Source organism: Marmota marmota, unplaced genomic scaffold (assembly GCF_001458135.2).
Source record: "Marmota marmota marmota unplaced genomic scaffold, marMar, whole genome shotgun sequence".
Classification (NCBI taxonomy): Eukaryota; Metazoa; Chordata; class Mammalia; order Rodentia; family Sciuridae; genus Marmota; species Marmota marmota.
Genome location: NW_026000005.1, coordinates 19,366,558 through 19,387,542, shown reverse-complemented (window position 1 = coordinate 19,387,542; position 20,985 = coordinate 19,366,558). Strand labels below are relative to the sequence as shown.

Here is a 20,985-nt window from a genome sequence, read left to right as displayed (position 1 = left end):
TCCCTCCTGGCGCTCAGACAGCTGTCCTCTGGAGTCCGCCGGACTCGCGGACCTTTTCTCCTCAAGTCTTGTTTCCGAGCGGATCACACGCTGACGTACGCTTTGGAGCCAAAGTTCCGAGGCCTTCGAAGAAGGGAACGTGAGCAACCATGACCGGGCAGCGCATCCCGGTACCTCGGCTCGAGGGCGTTACGCGGGAGCAGTTCATGCAACATTTCTACCCACAGGTGAGGCCCTTGTGCGGGGCACATCCTCGGGAAGCCAGGAGATACACGTCCGTACTATACCGGCTCCCAACTGGTTTCTTGTGGCTCAGGGTGTGGGGAAAAGGCAGCAGGCTGCAGCGATGACAAGGTCGGCTCCTCAGCCAAAAGAGAGGGCGCTTGGGGCATGTCGACTGGTTCATTTGTTTAAAATACCGGAGAAAACAACCAACTCATGGTTTCTGCGGAGCGCGCTGACTCCTGGGTGGAGAATCATTTTGCCTAATTTCCTTACTCGCTGCGAAAAGCGGCTTCATACAGAGCTCTGTTGAGAAGACGTCTCCCATTACCGTGGCCGTGGGTGCTCATCTTCTGCCGGGTTTTCTAAAGTTTAGGGCAGAATTTGCGGCTTCCCTGTTGGTGCGAACGGCACCTGTCAATCACTCCAAGGAGACATCAGGGGAAGCAATAGAAATCTCCAGAAAAAAATTTCCACTGGTCTTGGATTTTAACTAACCTGGATTGTATTCCAGACGTTGGAATCCCTCATTTCTTTAAAAGAAAACTCAGAGAAATATTAAGGCGAAAAAAAATATTTTTACTTGAATTGTACGAAGAGTCTAGACTTAAAGAATTTAGGAACCCAGCAGGTATTTTAATAATAATAATAATAATAATAATAATAATAATAATAAAGAAACGTTACAAAAGTGTGTCTAAGGTACCACAAGACAAAACAATAATAACAAAGATCTCCTAGCAATTTTCCTGGATACTTACATCTGTTAGGGCGGTCACAAAACTGCAGTTCTGAGAATTACAAGTCAGGGTTGAAGGGTTTTTTTCGTTGTTGTTGTTGACAACCCACAGGAGACATTAATTCAACATTTAATTTATTTTGGAGAGTAGGGAAAGATGAATTGTTCCTGCTCTCCTCTAGTCCCCAATTTCTATATACTAGTCATACAATGCCTACAAGACATTGTGAATTTAGAATTATGTATGTGGAAGTGTTTTGTAAGATGCATAACAAAAGATATTTTGTAACTTCCTAGACAAGATATAATATGTCACAAAGGAAACGTTAAGTTTCATAAAGTAGAACATTACAAAGAATCTTCTCTGGTTATACTGCAGTAAAACTAAAAATTAATAACAAACTTGGAGAAGAACTTTTTGCCCAAAACACTAAAAAGAAAAAGATGATTGAATATAGTCCTATCAGATTTTTTAGCATGCTCTAATAACTATAATTGTGAATGGTACCAGTACATGAATAGACAGATCAGAGGAATAGAATAAGAAGTCCAGAGAACTCAATATTGTACTTTCTCTCTGTATATTTTCAGAAATATATGTATGTAATGAGCATGGCATTTCAAAATTTATTGGGGCAAAAATTGGTTTTTAAATAGACTTTATTTATTTGTTTTGGTACCAGGAATTGAACCACTGAGCCACATCCCTAGCCCTATTTTGTATTTTATTTAGAGACAGGGTCTCACTGAGTTGCTTAGTGCCTCATTTTTGATGAGGCTGGCTTTGAACTCGCAATCCTTCTGCCTCAACCTTCTGAGACACTGGAATTACAAGCATGAGCCACTGCACCCAGCTTAGACTTTATTTTATAAAGAAGTTTTAATTTCACTTTGGAATTGAGCAGAAGACAGAGATTTCTATATACTTCCTATTCCCGAACATGCATAACCTCCTCCACCTGAGTGATACATTTGTTACATATCATTCTCAGAGGGTTCACTCTTGGTGTATGTTCTATGGATTTAGACAAACTTATAACACATACTCATCACTGTAGTATCATACAAAGTAGTTTCATTGCTCTAATGTTGCTAAGGTAACTGAAAAGTCATTTATAAAACAATAAAATTAGCTGGGCCTCATGGCCCACATCTGTAATCTCAGTAACTCTAGAGGCTGAGGCAGAAGTATTGAAAGTTCAAGGACAGTCTCAACAACTTAGACACTGACTTAGAATTTTTTAAAATTTTTTTTAAAAGGTTTGGGAATGTAGCTTACTAGTAAAGCACCTCTGAAGAAGACAATATGGATAAATTCCTCTATAATCTAGGTCTCTAGGAGGCCTTATAACAGTACCAAAAAAAAAAGAAAATGATAAAATTAGATATATCCCACCATATGCAAGAATAAACTACAGGTGAGCCCAGCATAGTGGCATACACCTGTAATCTCAATGGCTCTGGAGGCTAAGGTGGAATGATTGTGAGTTCAAAGCCAGCCTCAGCAATTTGGTGAGGCTAAGCAACTCTGAGAGACCCTATAGCTAAGTACAATATTTTTAAAAATGTTTTTAAAAAGTGGGGGGCTGGGGATGTGACTCAATTGTTAAGTGCCTCCCCAGTTCAATCCCCAGTACCAAAAAAATAAAAAAAAAAAATAACTGCTGGTAGATCAGAAGAACTGAGACTATACAAGTTGTAGAAGAAAATATGGATAAATTCCTCTATAATCTAGGTCTCTAGGAGGCCTTATAATAATAACTCAAAATTCAAGTGTAATAAAAGATTAATGTTTGAGTAGAAAAGAATTTTTATGACAAACACTAGAAGCAAAGTTGAAAGATATACAAACTGGGATATTGCAACTTAAATCTCATAAAGGGTGTTAAAAAAACATTGGATATAAAGAACTTTATTTTTTAAATTTTCTCTTTTTAAATTTGTTCTTTTTAGTTTTACATGACAGTAGAATGTATTTTGACATCATACATACATGGAGTATAACTTCCCATTTTTGTAGTTGTACATGATGTGGAGTTACACTGGCCCTGTATTCATATATGAACATAGGAAAGTTGTGTCTGATTCATTCTACTGTCTTTCCCATTCCCACTCCCCTTTCCTTCCCCCCACCCCACTCCGCCCTATCCAGTCTGGTGACACACCACCACCCACTTTTCCTTATATTCTCACCAACATTTATTGTTACTTGTATTCTTGATAATTACCATTCTGACTAGAGTGAGATGAAATCTCAGTGTAGTTTTAATTTGCATTTTGTTAATTGCTCGTGATATTGAATATTTCTTCATAGATTTGTTGACTGATCATATTTCATCTGTGAAGTGTCTTGCCCATTTATTGATTGGGTTATTTGTTGTTTTGGTGATAAGTTTTTTGAGAAATATTAAAAGAAGATTTGGGAGAAGTCCAAAAATCTGATAGGAAAATGAATAGTCAATTTTAAAAACAAAACAAAACTTGAAAATGGCCTTTAAAAAGCTTTGATAATGCCTCTTAGTGTTGCTGTGGAGAAACTGCTGCTGTCATACCCAGTGACTAAACTTATGGCATATTCAACAAAACTACATTTGTTTACTTTCTGACTTAGCTGTTTCTTGTTAGGATTTTATTCTGGAGATATTCCTCCAAAAGTATGAAAATGTCTACATAGTGTTGTTGTACTTGCTAGTGAAAAAAACCTAAATGCCTATGCACAGGAGAATGAGTGGATAAATTATGGCCCAGTTTCACTGTGTTATATATACTAAGCTGTAAAAAGAATGGAAGTATCTGAACTGACAGCATTTTCCCAAGGTACATTTAAAAAATTTTTAAAACCAAGTTACCAAAGAAAATATATAGTAAACTACTTTTCATGTTTTTTTTTTTTTTTAAGGGAGAGCTAATATGTATATTTTTTGAGCACTTGGAAAAAATACAGTAATGATAGAAATTAATGACAATTATCTCTAGGGGATGAGTATGAGATAGAAAAATGTGGATGTATAGTTATGTATAGTTGTGACTTTGGGAAATCATGTCAATGTTTTACATTTCAAAGTAATAATACCAGTAAGGATGAGAAATGATTTTGTTAAAAAAAAAGCAAAACCCCAAAATAGAAATCAAAAAGTAACGAATGACTCTATCTAAGGAATGGGGGAGAAATAATTTAAGACACTTTTTAATATAGTACTTTGATTATATGTCCCTAGTGTAATGATCAAAAGTGTAGGCTTTTTTTTTTTTTTAAATAGTAGTATTACCTTGTAATTCTGAAAGTACTTTCTGTAAATTCTGGAGTTTTGCAAATGATTAAACATTGAGAATGATAAGAATTAAGTTTCTCATTGTTGGAGAAGAGATTACAAATATATGTACATTCGGTATGTATGTGTGTATAAATATAGTACATATATAGAGAGATAAATATATGTATATGCATATGTGTATGTGTGTTTTGGGGGGTATACATATATGCTCATGTATTTCTTAGCTCTGTCCAATGAGAAGGCAGAAGTAATGATGTGCCATTAATCCACTGAGTCCCACGTTTTCAATTCTGTGAATGTTTTGATGAGGTTGATGCAAGTGTGTTAAAGTAGGTTGGAAATCAGTCTAGAGCTTATGTATGTTTTTATATTAAATAATACTAATTTAAATAATATTTAATATTACATGTTATATACCATATTTACATTTTTACAGGTGTTTCATATTTGGGATGATGGGACAAAAATGGGGTAAACATTACCCACTGAAAGAAACCAGACTGTAGGGCTGGGCAGAAAAAGTATAAAAGGATGCTGGATTATGTTATTTTGCCACAAAGTAAGGAAGTATTCAGGTTAAAAAGTCTTAAGAACCAGTTTGAAGGAGCCCTACTGGCCAAATGTAAAATAATTCAAGTTTTAAAATGACATTAATAGATTATCCAAAGAATAAAATAAATGAAAAAGTTAGAGGTCATTTTTTACATTAGTGGAACTTACAACTGTAGAAGAAATTATATAATTTTTTTTTTTAAATCACTGCTTTTTACACTCAACCTAACAATACTTGATTTAGACAAGATTTACCAGTTGAAGTTAACATCACAAATGTTAGGGCAAAATATCAGGTACCACCTAATGTGGTGCCCAGGAAGGGCCACCATATTCCTTCTGTGGTACATTCCTTGCCCAAAATGTATAATCTGAATCTAATCATGAAAAAACTTCAGATAAGCCCAAATCAAAGGGCATTCAACAAAATAATTGTCCATATACTTCAAAAATGTCAAGGTCACGGAAGATAAAAGTTGAAGAACTGTTCCATATTAAAAGACTTGGCAGCTGAATGTAATGTGGCATCTCAGGCTAGATTCTGGTCCAGGAAAAGAAATAATGCTAAATGAAAATTAATGAAATTTAAATATGGACTGTGGATAATAATATTATATAAGTATGAAATATAATTTTGATTATTACTCCATCGTTATTTACGAGTGTCTTTGTTCACAGGAAGAACACTTAGTTTCTAGAGAGAAAGGCTTGTAATGCCAGCATTTTAACCTTAGAACGGTTACAAAAAAATTAAATTAGGTTTAATAATATGTCATTCTCTAAACACACAATGAGAGCAAATGATATAGCAAATGGGACTCAATATTCACAGTTAGTGAACTGGCATAGAGAGTATATGATTCTGTGTAATGTTCTTACAATGTTTTTAGAAGTTTGAAATTGTATCAAAATAAAAAGTTATAGAAATATTTTACTATAAAGTATAAATTTTAATAATTTATATTTTTGACATAAATAACATGAAAGTATATGTAATATTTAGATTTCTCTTCTTTTCTATTGATGATACTACTGTTTTGTTTTCCTAATGTTAACCTTTTGTTCTAGGTCTAATTCATGGGCCTTCTTCCGATTTTAGTGATAGTGTGAATTGTCAGAAATTTTGAGTTTGAGTATCTGGGGATCAAGAATCAAAGCTTATCCCTCTGTTAACAGATATAACTATTGATATATTGTTGGTTTTCACAAACTTTTTGTTGCACTTTTCATTACTTACAGAGAAAACCTCTTGTGTTGGAAGGAATTGACATAGGAGCATGTACAAGCAAATGGACAGTGGATTACCTAAGCCAAGTTGGAGGGACAAAAGAAGTAAAAATTCATGTTGCTACAGTTGAACAGATGGACTTCATTAGTAAGAATTTTGTATATAGGTATTTTCTTCTGAGGTTTACTCTGGGGTACAAATAACGTTTTTAAAACTTAAAAAATATTTTTATATCATTATACATCTTTTGGCTATCTGATGTAATCATGGACTGGCTTACTGATTTTTTAAAGTATAGCGCTTTTTAAAAATATTTATTTTTTAGTTGTAGTTGGACACAATACCTTTATTTTATTTATTTATTTTTGTGTGGTGCTGAGGATCAAACCCAGGGCCTCACTTGTGTGAGGCAAGTGCTTTACCACTGAGCACAACCCCAGTCCCTAAAGAGTAGCTTTTAATAGACAAGAATTCAAAGTTAATATAATTATACAAAGATGTTTCCAAAGACCATTTCTTTAACAGGGTATATACCCAATATTTTTTGGAAGTTACAGAAGAGAGAATTTCCACAATTAAAATTAGATTATATCTAAAGTGGGTGGGTATGCTGTGCTCATTCATTGCTCCATTAATCAATTTATCCTACCACATTGGTAAACTTATCTAGTGTAGGAAATTTTCTAAAAGGCTCATGTTTTCTTTTTCTGTCCTCTATAAAAATGTAGGACAAGCTGTGTTTGGTATAATCTTTCATCAATTTGTTTAACTTTTTTTAAAAAATCATACTTTCTAACCTTCAATACTTTGATTTCTTTCATAGTTGTCATGTTATGCTGTGGAATCTCTTAAAAGGAGCTGAGGATTTAGCTTAGTAGTAGAGTGCTTGCCTACCATGCACAAGGCACCAGGTTCAATACCTTGTACTATCCCCAAAGAAAGCAAATAGATATTCATAAGCTGCTGAATATCTAAACTTGAAAGCTTTAAATATTATTTTATTTTGCAGGTTTTATGTGTTATTTACTCCCCTGAGATTCATTAATAATGTTAAGTTAAAAACCAACAACTTTCAAATTCTGAGCACGTTTAGTTCCCAGCAAATTAATCTATTGAAAAACCACGTAGTTCACAAAATATTTCAGTTTAGAGATGAGTTAAACAGAGTTTCTAATGTCCAGGGGCATTCCTTTCTCATTAAAGTTTCCAAGCTCATGTTACAACTGCCAAAACTTTTCTCAATTTTTTACCATTTGAATGGTCACCATTATAGTTTTGGTTTTTAATAGACCATGAATTGAATTTAATTACCACAAGGTTTTCCAAGTGTAAGAACTTTTCACTTTTTATTAGATCAGGAAAATGCTGGAATGATGATTTTTCAGCCTGCAATTAATGATGTTCATTTTCCAGAGTCTAATGGGTATTGAAAACTCATCTTGAATTGCTTTGATGTTTTGTCATGTCTTCAAAACTTGTTTTTGAAGCACATATATTACATAATAGTTTCTATCCCGGCTTCCTCAAAGCTTTTCCTTAGAGTTATTAAAAAGTTGCAAGATTATTTAGCGCAAGAAAAAAAAAAAAAAAGGTTTAATACTTTTTAGCATTTACCAGGCAGTAGGAAAGAAGGGAGATATCTAGGCCAAAGAGACACTAGAAAGTACAAAATTCTACAGATACAATATTATAAAAATCACTTCAGTTTGACATTGCTCCTCTTCTTTATCAAATATCTGAAGATGGATACATTAACAAGTATTAACTTTTACATTTTTCTTCTTGAGTCAGGATACTATGGACAAGAGAACCTTGTATGATGAAAGGATATTGATATCTTCTGGTTATAGATCTAATTGAAAAAAAGAGTTTAAATTTCAGAAGCTTTGCTGCCTCTGCCTAGGGCATCATGTAATTCTTTTGTCTTGCTCATATTATTTATTGTACTTTCATCAATTCTATTCTTATTTTGTAAAGAGGCCTTTACAAAATGGGTGAAGTTTTTTTTTTCCTTCTTTTTTTTTTTTTTTTTTTTTTAAATTTTGATGACTACTTGCATGCTGCTGAAGGGTATATGTATTTTCATTATTGCTAACCCTAACGTCTGTCCTTTCCTGAATACTCAGGTACTGTGCCAGGCATTCTAGATTTTATTCATTTTAAACTACAAAACAATCTGTGAGGTAGATATTGTTTATATGATTTTACAGATGGAAAATATGAAGGTTTAAAAATATTAAGCAACTTATCCAAGATCATGCAGTTCAAAATGATAGAACTCATACGTATACTCAAATTTGCCTGACTCCATGGCATCCATGGTAACCCTTATTTGATATTGTCTTTCTTACTGGTCTGTGTGCTAGTCCAGAAAAATGGTCCCTTAATAGTGAAGCGTCATCTCCTTCCTAAGATGTTTCTTTTTATCTCTGTTAATAACTGCAACCTACTAGTTTCTGCCTGTGTAATCATGCTTGCTCAGCAGCTATGTCAGGAACCAGAGCTATCTGAAGAAAGAGAGAAATCAAGGTTACTTGCATGAGAAAGTATTGAAACCCAGAATTCTGTACTAAAATGAAAGATATGGAGAACAAAGGGGCTAGGCTCAGCTTTTGGAGAGGACTTCACTGAGCCTGCAGCAGTGCTGAATAAACCTTGCTTTTCTACATCTCCAAGTGCCCCTTGTCTCTTTCTAGGGCCATAACTTTCCATATTTTTTTTTACCATTTTTCATAACAATAGTAGATGGGTTTCTGTTTGGAACATGCATGAGGTAACGAAGTCCTTAGATAGAAAACATTGAATAACAGAATAGCAAGTAAATTTATTGATGTAATTGATCCAAAATTTTATATAAGAACAGTACCTTGTAGACTAATCTGAGTAGATGATGGACTCCTCTTTTCTGCAATGCTCATTCTACATAATTAGCAGTGGTAGCCTCTAGTTCAGATTGACTTTCACATTCACAGGAGCCATTAGCCCATAACCTGGCATCAGAGACACTTAGATTTTCAGACGAATACAAGGCAAGAAGTAGCACTTTAGCAGTATAGTATCAGTGAGAACCTCATTCCTCACTCAATTTGCTTTTCCATGACACTTGAGAACAGGTAGCTATTGAAACCTGAAAGTTTGTATATTTCCAAAAGTTACCAGATACCATAGAAGCATTTTTCTACCAATAACTTGGAATAGAAGGATATTGACCTGTAAGGATCCATTTGTAAAATAAATTTTAAAATCTTCAATTCCACAATTTCAGATAACTTACATCAAACAAGCATACTGCTAAAATGAATTTTTAAAATTTAGAATTCCACTTAATAGGTCATAATAAAAACTATGGATATTGTAAAATGTCATGTTTACCTGCAGCAAGCCTATAGTAATTATATTACTATTTATTCTCTTATGAAGTCTGAGTATTCTTTTGTACTTATTTCAGAACTTTGCCTTTTGACAAGTTGGTCCAGAGGGCAGCTGAAGAAAAGCATGAAGAATTCTTTATTTCAGAGGTAATTGTTTTTAATTTTTTAGAAAGCATTAGTATGTGTTTATACGCTGATTTTATTAGAAAGTATTCATATGCTAAATTATGATCTTATAAAAGATCATTAGATATACAGGAACTATAGCCTTCTCTGATAATTGTTCTTAAGCGTTGGTTGGATATGCATTGCCATTTATCAGTTCTCAAACCTTGGCCATATTATTTTTCTATGCTTAAATACACTCATGTATAAAATGGAGATAATAACAGTATCCATATCATAAGAGTTTGTGAGAATTAACTAAGCAAAATCTGTAAAATACTTAGTAGTATGCCTAACACAGATACTATTTATTATATGTAAGATATTAGTATTACTTCCTTTGAAAATGCTTGGATCTAATATGCCAAATTTAAATGCTAATGAAGAACTTTATTTCATATAGGCTGTTTCTACATTTTTTATTAATATGATTTCTTTTGAGTGGTATAACATTTGTTCAAGATTAAATTAGAAGAATTCTTATTTTCTTTATAGTCCAGCTTTAAATAGTTCAGTTTAAATACCTTGAGACAAGGCATTGAGCTACAATATTTCTATAATTTAAAAAAAAAAATCACTGTGTTATCTCAAAGCTCGTTGCAAAAATAAGCTGCTTTAAGCTTTTAATCAAAAACTGATGTCTATCTAAAAGCCAGCTGGGCTAGGCAGTTTAGTTTAACAGGTGTTTCATTTTCATAGTTCTCTCATCAGGCAGTGGTAATGCTAGATTGCCACCGAAATCCCTGCAAACTTGGAGGTCTGTGAATCTGTACTATGCCTAGAATGTCTTAAACCTAATTCCATTAGCTGTACTACTTTATAGCCATGCTTTGAACATGTGTATTGAGTTGCTGTTTGGCAGCTTTCTGACTGTGGGAAATGAGTGCACAGATTTCAATAGCTGTGAAATGTGAAGTAAAAGAAAGAGAGACAGGATGAAGAATTAAGTCTAAAAATTATGGAAAATCTGTAAACAAGATTAATTTAGACTGTCAGTTCAGTCCTGTGGAAAGCTGAGGCTGAGATAGAATTAGGAGTGCATTAGGGAGTAATGTCTATAAAAGGAAAGGAGAGGAAGCAGGCTTGGGTGGGAGAAGTCATCTAGTATTGTATGTACTGTATGTCAGAGGAGTCCTGCCTTGATTGGCAGGACTACCAACTTAGTCTTTGGTTGGGCCTGCCCTAGGAAAAGTAAAACCTTGTTTCAGGTACTAAGGTAAACCTTAGGAAGTTAACAGCTGGCAATCCTAAGTAAATCACAGTTCTTGCAACTATAATAAGTCCTTTCTTGAATCTTGAATCTGAGCAGTAGATCTCTGCTATGTGAACTTATTTTTTTTTAACCCTGAAACATTAGACTGTTAGAAAATCCTTAGAATTTTGAAGAACATTTTTTGAAATCTGTTTAGCCAGTAACATACTTATAGAATCTATCTGATATGATACTAAAAATATGAAAATAGTGAATCCAAGAATTCTGATAGATTTATGATCATAGATATAGGGGTTTAATGTAAATAAGATGTATTTTGAAGTTGTGTTATAATGGTTCATACTGGTTTCAAAGAGGCAGATTTCTTGAGTTGGTTTGCCCCTGAACTTGACCTAATATATCTCAGTTCTCTAATTCATGGAAAATGCAGGTAACAATGAATGGGTTTTTGTTGTTGTTGTTGTTGTCGTTATCATTTTTTGCAGTGCTGATTCTCAAACCCAGTGCTTTACAAAATGCTAGGCAAATGCTATACCATCAAGTTATACTCCCAACCCTCCAGTGAATGTTTTATATTTCAGGCAGATCCCTATTTAGCTACTCAGTGAAGTATAAATGATAATTTAAAAAATTATCCATTTGAGTTTACTAGTATGAAATGATAATGTTTCTAACTCACACCTGAGCTGACTCTTAAGGATTTCACTTTAGCATTTCTGTTGTCAGGGATAGGTTTAGCCTGATAAAATGCACTGTAACAAGTTTTTAAAAGATTTATTAAAAGCAAAGAGTATTTTTCTTATCTCTTATTTTATATTTGTATTAAATTAAGAAGTTTGTTGTTGGTGTTTAATAATATTTTGAGATCATGTATTCTATACAAATGGGGATCCTTTTATTAAGCATTAAGAAACTGTTATAAAATCTAAACAATTATTTGGAGTATAAAGTGTAAATCATTGTGGTTTATGCATGGTGTGTTAAGTGTTGCCTTTAGAATTTATTTTACTTAATATTTTGTGGATCCATTCATCATCATGAGCCACATACATGAAGACATTTCTTCATATGGCCACCAGAGAGCATTAGTAGAAAGGGTAAGGTAATTGAACTTTTTAGAAAAATACTTCACTGGGTCAGATTTTAAGGCTTAATTCCTTCCTTCTTTACTTCCTAAAATTTTTAAATGAATGCTGTTATTTTTCTTTGGGATGTTTAAGGATGAGAAATACTACTTACGGTCTCTTGGAGAAGACCCTAGAAAGGTAAGAAATGTAGACTTAAGGTTGGGCACAGTGGTATATACCTGTAATCCCAGTGACTTGGGAAACTGAAGCAAGTTCAAGGGCAGCATGGGCAACTTAGTGAGACCCTGTATTAAAAAATGAAAGGGAATAGGGATGTAGCCTAATGGTAAAGGGCCCCTGGGTTGAATTCCCAGTTTAGAAAAGAAAAAAAGAACTGTGGATTTAAAACAGTTGCTTAAAGCCTAAGTGATTATATGTGTTTTAACTTACAGTGTAATTTTTATAGTTATTGATTCACATATAACTTTTCTTACTCTATTCTTTTCTCAATGATTTGTGCCCCTAATTAAAATTATTGAAAATTGATTACTTAGTTCTTAGGTAGGACTATAGAATCTTAGTGTTTAAATAAGAAATACAATAAGAATAAGAAATATTATTATACAATAATAAATCCTTTCTATTGAATATTTTATAGATGGCCAGTCAACTAATAAAACACTAATCCAAAATAATTATAGAAATCCTGAATAATTCATTATATAAGCTTTGATGTATATTTGGAGTCAAATGTATAGAGCCACATTAGAGTAGATGACAATTGTGTCAATCTTGCTTAAAGTAGAAAGAACCTTTCTATTAATGAAGTACATAGAGCTTAACAGTGTGATACTGTTAAATCTGCAATCTTATTTACACAGTCTTTATTTCTTCATTAGTAAGATAATGTGTTAACAGATGTTCACATCACAATATTTTAAAACACTGAGCAAAGTTTTACCCTTTTCTTTCTTTCTTTTTTTTTATTTATTTCTTACATACATGACAATAGTGGAGTGCATTACATTCATGATTATCCATTCACAGTACAATTTTTTGTAACTCTGTATATAAAGTATGTTCACACCAAATTATGCCATTATACATGAGCGCTCTTATTTTTTTTGCATACAATTCTTAATAAACCTTTATACTACCCTTTATCATATATCTGTTTATATATAAGGTATGTTGACACCAAATTCACATCTTCATACATATATTTTGTATAATGATGACCCTCTTCCACCATCCTAGCTATTCCCCTTCTTCCTCCCATTCCCTCCCACTCCTTACCCTTTTCTTATTATGTAGTCTCATTAGTAGCCTTAGATAAAATATGCATTTTAAAATTCTTTCCAGAGGTTGTCTTTTTATCTAATATTTTGTTTTTATGTTTCTGTCAATACAGGATGTTGCAGATATCAGAAAGCAATTTCCTTTATTAGAAGGAGATATTAAGTTTCCAAACTTCTTCAAAGACGAACAGTTCTTTTCCAGTGTTTTTCGAATTAGTTCACCTGGATTACAGCTTTGGACCCACTATGATGTATGCTAACTATGTGAAAAATCTAAATCCACATAAATATAGCATTTACAGATTTAATATTCATAATTTTAACTTTTTAAGCTACCCTAAAGATCTTTGTGGTGTAATTTGCTTAAACATTGAGTTTTGAATAAGCAGTTTATAAGGCAGTGATGGGGGAGTGAATTATTTAGCTAATGGCAAAGTCTAGTTTTTCACATTTTATTTCTCTGTGGTCTTGTTTTTGATTCATCCTTATATATGTAAGTTTTATGAAGTGTATTGGGGTCTTCTGTTTTTATTTCTTAATGGGTGAAAGATGACCATCAAGTAAAGCACTGGAGGGGCAGACAGGTGTGTAAATGATACACATGACTCTTGCCATACAGTCACGTTATTCAGGAGACAGGCAGGAGCTTATGGTGAACTATTTCTAATTGTAAGAATTTGGGGGTATCTGAAGAGCTTAGTATTTATATCTTTGTCTACTGTATTTTTAAGTCAGAAAGTAAGTTTAGGTGGTTTTTTTTTATTATTTAGTCTGTGGTATTATAATTTTATTTGCTTAAATATACATATATGTATATATATTTATACATTTTTTTAAAATATTAAAATGCTAGTATGGTGTGTGATTTGGTGTCAGGAAGTGGAGAAACAAGAAGCTGAAGTAATACCTGACAGGTTTCCAAAGATAAAATAATTTTTTAAAAGGTTCTAAATCAAACTGCTATGTTTTATATGTATATTTTATAATTCATTTAAAGACCTCTTGGGAGGATTTTAGCATAGTCAGTAAATTTATAATTAAGTGAGACAGACATGAAACCTTAGCACATTGTTTTTTTTAAGATTTTACATGAATGACATGGTGAGAAAAATGATAGTGACTCATAACATTTTTAGCTATAAGTTCTATGACTTGAGAACATTTTAAAATTTTAAGTAGTTTTCCTTTTACCTCAACTTGTAAAAAAGTATATAAAGCTTTTCTTAAGAAATGCTAGTTATAATTATATGGTTAAGGTTTATATAAGTAAAGGGTTACTGCTAAAAGGAGAAATGCTTCAGTAGTAATGACATGTGAATAATCATGAATATATCTTGCTCAGTGTATATCTTAATTCCTTAGCTGAGAATCATGTGACTCTGCCTTTTAACATTTTTAACAGTCAGTACGAAGAAGGTGTATTTTTGCATATATAGGAAACATTAAGATTACTCTATGAAAAAATGTATTAAGAAAATTTGCAGGGCCAAGGTTGTAGCTCAGTGGTAGAGCACTTGCCTAGCATGTGTGAGGCACTGAGTTCAATCCCCGACACCACATAGAAATAAACAAATAAAATAAAGGTATTGTGTTGATCTATAACTAAAAAAAAAACTTAAAAAGAAAATTTGCCAGATTATATTCCTGTGCAAATAATTTGATAAGGAAGATATCTATAATCATATTATTGTTAGACATGTATTAAGAGTTAGCAGTGGTTGTAACCGTACCCATTTTCCTAACACCTAATTTTTCTAAGGGCTTTTACTCTGTTCTCTAATGTTGGTTGGTCTTAGAACATTCCTTGAAACTTAAATAAAGAAGTTATTAACTAAGCAGAGTATCAAGTACAATTTAACTATTTTCACAGTCAATTAATGGTTGGATAAGGGAAATTAGTTTCGTAATACTGGACTTCTGAATTTGCCAGTTCTTCCTATTTTAAGGTAATACTGTAGAAATACCTTCAATACAGGCATAGCTATATGTGGAATATGAGGATTTCCATTGTTAGATTAGAATATGAGTTTTAGGTAGTGTAAGTCAAGTCTTATAAAAGATTGGGGTTTAGTCTGGGTACAGTGGCACATACATATATATTCCCAGCTACAGAGGCTAAGGCAGGAGGATTGCAGATTTGAGGCTAGCCTAGGTAAGGGCAACATAGTGAGACCCTGTCTCAAAATAAGTAAATGAAAAAGAATTAAGGTTTGTAGTTAATTATGTGGAAAGTTGTTGGTTCTATTTATTTGAATTTTAGACACTGCTTACCAATAAGTTTTTATTGGTCTTCAGGTAATGGATAACTTTTTAGTACAAGTAACAGGAAAAAAGCGTGTTACACTATTCAGCCCTCGAGATGCCCAGTACTTATATCTATCAGGTATGTGTTTTTTAAAAGTTTTATATTTTTAATGTCTATTCAGTTACTCCTTTTGAGAAATCTCTATTCACATTGAGGGGGAAAAACATTTTGGGGCACTTCTTGCTATGATTTATTGTATTCTCCATTGTATATGTGTAATACATACAGGAGTAGTCTGCCAGAAGAATGAGATTTTCATATTCTTATCTTAATTGCATGGATATCAGTGTTCATAATTAAAGAACGGGTCATGGAAAACTGTCTTAGGTTTCAGGAGAATAGTCATGGCCCTCATGGTGTGAGTACAGTGATTGAACAGAAAAGAATTAATTTTCATATTTGTATTTGTAAAAATACTTTATCTAAAAATGCTAACTTTGTCCAATCTTTGTTTTCCTTTTTTTGAATTTTTCAGGTACTAAATCAGAAGTACTAAATATAGACAACCCAGACTTAGTTAAATATCCACTCTTTTCCAAGGCTAGAAGGTACGAGTGTACCCTTAAAGCTGGTGATATATTATTCATTCCTGGTAAGATTTCTAGACCTCAGTAATGTGCTGTTTATAAAATCTGCACTGTGACTCATACTCTATGTGATTATTTTTCTCTATGTGTGTGTATGTTTAAAGAATACCTCAGCAAACTCTTAGAAATTAATAGTCTTGTTTCTCAAAAGCAATCTATGTTGCCCATACAATTATATGTAGTATGTAATATTTGATGATAAATGACTGTTACTGGTTTTTCTCTATTTACTATATTATACTTTTAATCATTAGAGTATACTGCTACCTATATATATAAAAAAAAAATGTTACCTGTATAACAGCCTTGTGTAGGTCCCTCAGGAAGTACTCCAGAAAAAAACATTGTTGCCATAACAGATGTCAGCTTGCTTTGTTATTCCCCTGAAGACCTTCAGTGGGACAGGATGGGGAGATGGGAGGCAATGATCCTGATCCTGTGTAGATATAGGTGAAAGTATGTTTGTGTTTTGTTTTTTTCAAAAAAGTTTAAAAAGTAAAAAAAAAAAAAAATTATTTTAAAAATAGAAAAAAGCTTGGAGGATAAAGATATAAAGAAAGAAAAATAGTTTTGCACAGCTGTATAATGTCCTTCATGTAATTGATCATCTCTAAAAACTGGATGCATTGATTTCTCATTCTTATATTCATTGAGAATAACCATTACATCAATCTTAAAATCAGTTGTCTTTTCTAAAATTTGCATTTACATTTTTGATTTTTGTATCTTCAGAACATGGTTAAGGGACATGCACTTTTCTGTTATTCTACATATAGGTTTTTTAAAAAACAAAAAGTCCCCAAATATTAAACATTTGCATATATTTTGAAACAAAAGCAAAAGTCCCATCTTAGGATTTAAATTTAACAGAATGGTTAGTTTTCTTCTTTTAAGAAAGATTCTAGAAAAATTGAAGTGAAGATTAAAACTGAAGACTACTTCTGCATATCAAACTATGTTAATCTTTTCTTTTTCCTCAAGCACTCTCAGAATGAATTTGATTCGAAAATTTAAATCTTTCTTTCTAAACCTTGCATAAGATTAAACATTGTTTGACATGATTAGTACTCCATCTTTGTTACATTGTTGTGTTGCTTTAGCATGCCTCTGGCACTTATATTTTGAAAATGTATAGACTCAATTGAAAACAAAGTAAACTTTTTAGTGAAAATAAAAAATTAATTAGGTATATAATATATTTTACCCATCGCCTCCACCATCAAAATATTTGCTGTAGTTTTGTGTACTAATTGTTGTAAAGGAGCTGAAATATAACATGATTATAATTGCATTAGAAATATAAAACTGAGGAAGCTACAATGAATGCAAATTTAAGCAAGTTAGAAAACCAAATTACAGCTTGAACATGAAGTCTTTGAGAACAAAAGTCTTGTACTGAATCAGAAAAGGTCATACTTCTCAAATAATTGAAATGTTCTGTATACCAAGAAAAAAAAAAAGTTTTTTATGTAGTTGTATGACTCAGGAAGTGTAAACAAGTAACACAAAACATAACCCCAGACGAGAACTACAAAACAAATACAGCTTTATTATGTCCATCAAGTTATAAAGGAAAAATTGTTATTTCTAAAGATTTTTAAACTAAGGGTTTCGACACTTTAAATTGGTTTGGCAATTCATAAAAGTTAAAATGATTCTGTTAGAAGCTGGGAGTGTGCTAACGAAGGGATCTGGTTACAAGAATTATTTCTTACATTGGCTATATGCAATTCGTGATATTTCAGTGACATTTTGGTTTTTTTTTTTTTTTAACTGTAGGTTTTATTTTTAACTTGTTTTTTGAAACTTTCTCCAGCTTTATGGTTCCATAATGTAATTTCTGAAGAGTTTGGAGTGGGAGTGAATGTCTTTTGGAAGCACCTTCCATCTGAATGCTATGATAAAACAGACACCTATGGAAACAAAGATCCTAAAGCAGCATCAAGAGCTGCACAAATTTTAGACAGAGCCTTAAAAACACTGGCTGAATTACCAGAGGAATACAGGGACTTCTATGCACGGCGAATGGTCTTATACATTCAAGACAAAGCCTACAGCAAGAACTTTGAGTAAATAATAAAGTGAATGTGATGAATAATCTTTTAATAAAATTTAGTTCAGACATTGAGAAAGTATAACAAGTTATAAATTTTTAAAGATTCATTCTTTGTTAAAATAGGACAGATAAATCAGTCTCAGATTTACAGATTAACTAAATATGATGTGGGTCTTGGTATGGTTTCTACTTGATACAGATTGTTAAAAGAGTTTTAAAGAGTGCCATACTAGGACTACTCATTACCTGTACGATGCAAATTATTGGGCTAGGGATATAGGTTGGCGATACACACATGCTTAGGGTCCTGGATTTGATCTTCAACACCAACAAACACACAAACAAAAAAAACCCCAAATAATTAAAAATCCAACTTAAAATGATTCCAGCAATAAGAAACTATATTGACTCTCATTACATGAAGTCTCTGATAGGTTTCAGTGTTTCCAATCCATTGATTTGGTAATGTCACCAAACTTTGGAGATTTTTTCCCCCTTTCTCTAGCCACAGCATTGGCAGTTATCCTAAGGCTGGCTACCCTTGTGGTCATGGGATGATTGCCAGTAGTTGGGGCCTTGTGTATCTTCATTTAAATGCAGCAGAAGAATCTGGCTGGATTCCAGTGGTTCTGTGTTAATATGGAAATTTGGTAGCAAATTTCCCAGAATTTGCTACCAAATCCTTGGGTCTTATTGATGTATAAAGTAGCTTAGATCTGCCCATCCCTGAGCTAGTCATTAGGCAAAGGATATAAAATAACCCTTAGGCTAGTCAGGTCTCCTGGAGCTGGGAATAGAATCGTTTTTGAGGCCTATGAGGTATGGATGGGGCAGAATGGATAATTTTTAAAACCAGGGTTCTGATAGGAAAGGAAAAACAGTGGACAACCATCTAAGTTTTCTACTACATTTGCATGTAATCAGAATCTTTTGAGGCATTTTTTTTTGAACACTTATATGCCTAGGCTCCAACTATGTTATATGTTATATTCAGTACATTTGGGATTTGGTATAGGTATCTAATAGACCTTATAAGCTGTTTTGATGTATAATCAGGACTGAGAATCATTGGACTATAGTGATTTGTATTATTAGTTTTGTGATTTATCCAAAACAAATGTTTAATTGATCCTGGTTTTGATCCTGATATGTCAAATCAGCCTCCTTTTAAAATTTTTTTATATAGAAAATAAATCAGTTTTAGTTTATATGTATGGCTAAATATCAACCTAATTAAAGTTTCTCCTACTAAATACATTTTTACCTAGTCTTTTTCTAAATAAATGTTTGTTTGTTTGTTTGTTTTTAATGAAAGATCCTAATGTTGTCTTTGAAGACAATGGGCCATTGTGTGTCTTCTATGCTATTCTTTGTTTTGTACCTAGCCATTATGTTGCAATGTCACTGGAACAAGACCAAGTATATTTATTGAACACAAATGTGCCCATCCAAAGCAATCTCTGTGAGTACATCATTTTTGGTGCATTTTAATTAATTTTCTCTATTGAAGATAATCCATTCACTCATGTTTTATGCTGGAGTAGTTTCAGGCATAAAATGCGAATCACAATAAACAAGAAAGGAAAAGTTCTGATTTTCCTAGGCATCTTTTGAAAAACTTACTGAATTAACTAAGATCAACAAAGGTGATAAAAAGTCTCTCAGAAAGGAACTGTTTTAATATACTAGCCAAATCTAATTACCAGATTTTGTCTTTATTTCTAAAACTAAGCAAGGAACTTCTTCAGTGATTCCTGTTGTTTCAGGAAGAAGAAAGACAAAATTCTCTTAGTTTTGTACAGTATTTATAGTCTGCTTTTAATAAACTTTCCTCTCTTTTGAATTTCCCTTTTCTTAACCAATATGAGAATCAGTGCAAAGTATAAATGTGGCAGTAAACCAGTTACAATTGGCTTACTGAATATTCATTTTATTTTGTTTTGGTTAGTGGGGAAGAAAACTGGGTGAAGTTAAATAACCTCTGAAGATTATTTTCCTCATCTTTAAAATAGAACTAATGCTTCATAAGTTTCTACAAAAAAATATGAGGAGATAGTTAAGAGCAGAAACAGTTGATGGCTAGTGCTATTTAATTTTCTTGCTAAGAGGTGTGAGGTAGCTCCTTTTGTAGTATTACATTTGGAAGGCTAGAGATAAACCCTCTGGGAAGTTTTAAAATTATCTCTAAGGTTGTATTTTTTGTTAGGGTCTGTTCATTTTAAAATTGAGATATTTTAATCTTTTTTGCCTTTGGGGTTAAGGCCAAATGAATGAAATATTTCTCAGTATATGTTAAGGATAACCTCACAGGGATTCTAATCAACCCAGATTGTATAAATGCTTGTCCAGATCCACACAGCTGTGATAGAAGATGGGATTAATTTCAGTGGTAGTGACCATATTCTCTCTTCTTAATGTGTAGCATATCTCAAATACTTCTGAATGGATTGGATAGCTTTTCTTTGGCTAGTTTGGGAGCTGGACCTGATGTACAAAGGAATTTTCTTCTCAACAAACCTTCATATATACAAGGATTCAAAATAAAACTAATAAGCAGGCAGACAGTAGAATATAATACAAAAAATGTAACAGTGCAGCTGAAGAATAAAGCAAAGGTATATGTACTGGTGTGGAATTTTCCCAATGTAACGTCATACAAAAGGTGTCAAAATATGCTGCCATTTGTGTAAAATAAGGTGCTGTATGTAAATATTTATATAGGCATGAATTAGCTCTGCAAGACTTTACAAGAAACTAGTGATAGTGGTTGCCTCTGAGAAGAGGCTGAAGAGCCAGTGGCAAGACTGGCAGTTTTGTATTACTTGAATTTTTGTTCATATCATCCTTTCAAAATACATTTTTAAAGCATTATGTATGAAGTGTAATTATTAAATTTTCAAGAACATT

The 20,985-nt window shown here is 32.7% G+C and overlaps 1 protein-coding gene across 2 annotated transcripts; it reads left to right on the top strand.

Moving 5' to 3' along the window:
• The first annotated feature begins 1 nt into the window (after position 1).
• On the top strand, positions 2 to 20,949 carry Tyw5 (tRNA-yW synthesizing protein 5). Of its 2 annotated transcripts, XM_015481203.2 has the most exons (8): positions 2 to 227; positions 6,028 to 6,182; positions 9,465 to 9,534; positions 11,986 to 12,030; positions 13,244 to 13,381; positions 15,426 to 15,513; positions 15,911 to 16,027; positions 17,839 to 20,949. In XM_015481203.2, the coding sequence occupies exons 1-8, from the start codon at positions 150 to 152 to the stop codon at positions 18,093 to 18,095; spliced, it is 948 nt and encodes a 315-aa protein (XP_015336689.1). In that variant the 5' UTR covers positions 2 to 149; the 3' UTR covers positions 18,096 to 20,949. The 2 variants fall into 2 exon arrangements, with proteins under 2 accessions (XP_015336689.1, XP_048664208.1); XM_048808251.1 differs by lacking the exon at positions 11,986 to 12,030.
• Positions 20,950 to 20,985: the final 36 nt, after the last annotated feature.

Excerpts from the sequence above, each read along its gene's own strand:
- Tyw5 (XM_015481203.2), top strand. The coding sequence starts at position 150 with ATGACCGGGCAGCGCATCCCGGTACCTCGGCTCGAGGGCGTTACGCGG. Across the intron at positions 12,031-13,243 it reads TTGGAGAAGACCCTAGAAAG|GATGTTGCAGATATCAGAAA; the intron begins GTAAGAAATGTA and ends CTGTCAATACAG. Across the intron at positions 15,514-15,910 it reads CCAGTACTTATATCTATCAG|GTACTAAATCAGAAGTACTA; the intron begins GTATGTGTTTTT and ends TGAATTTTTCAG.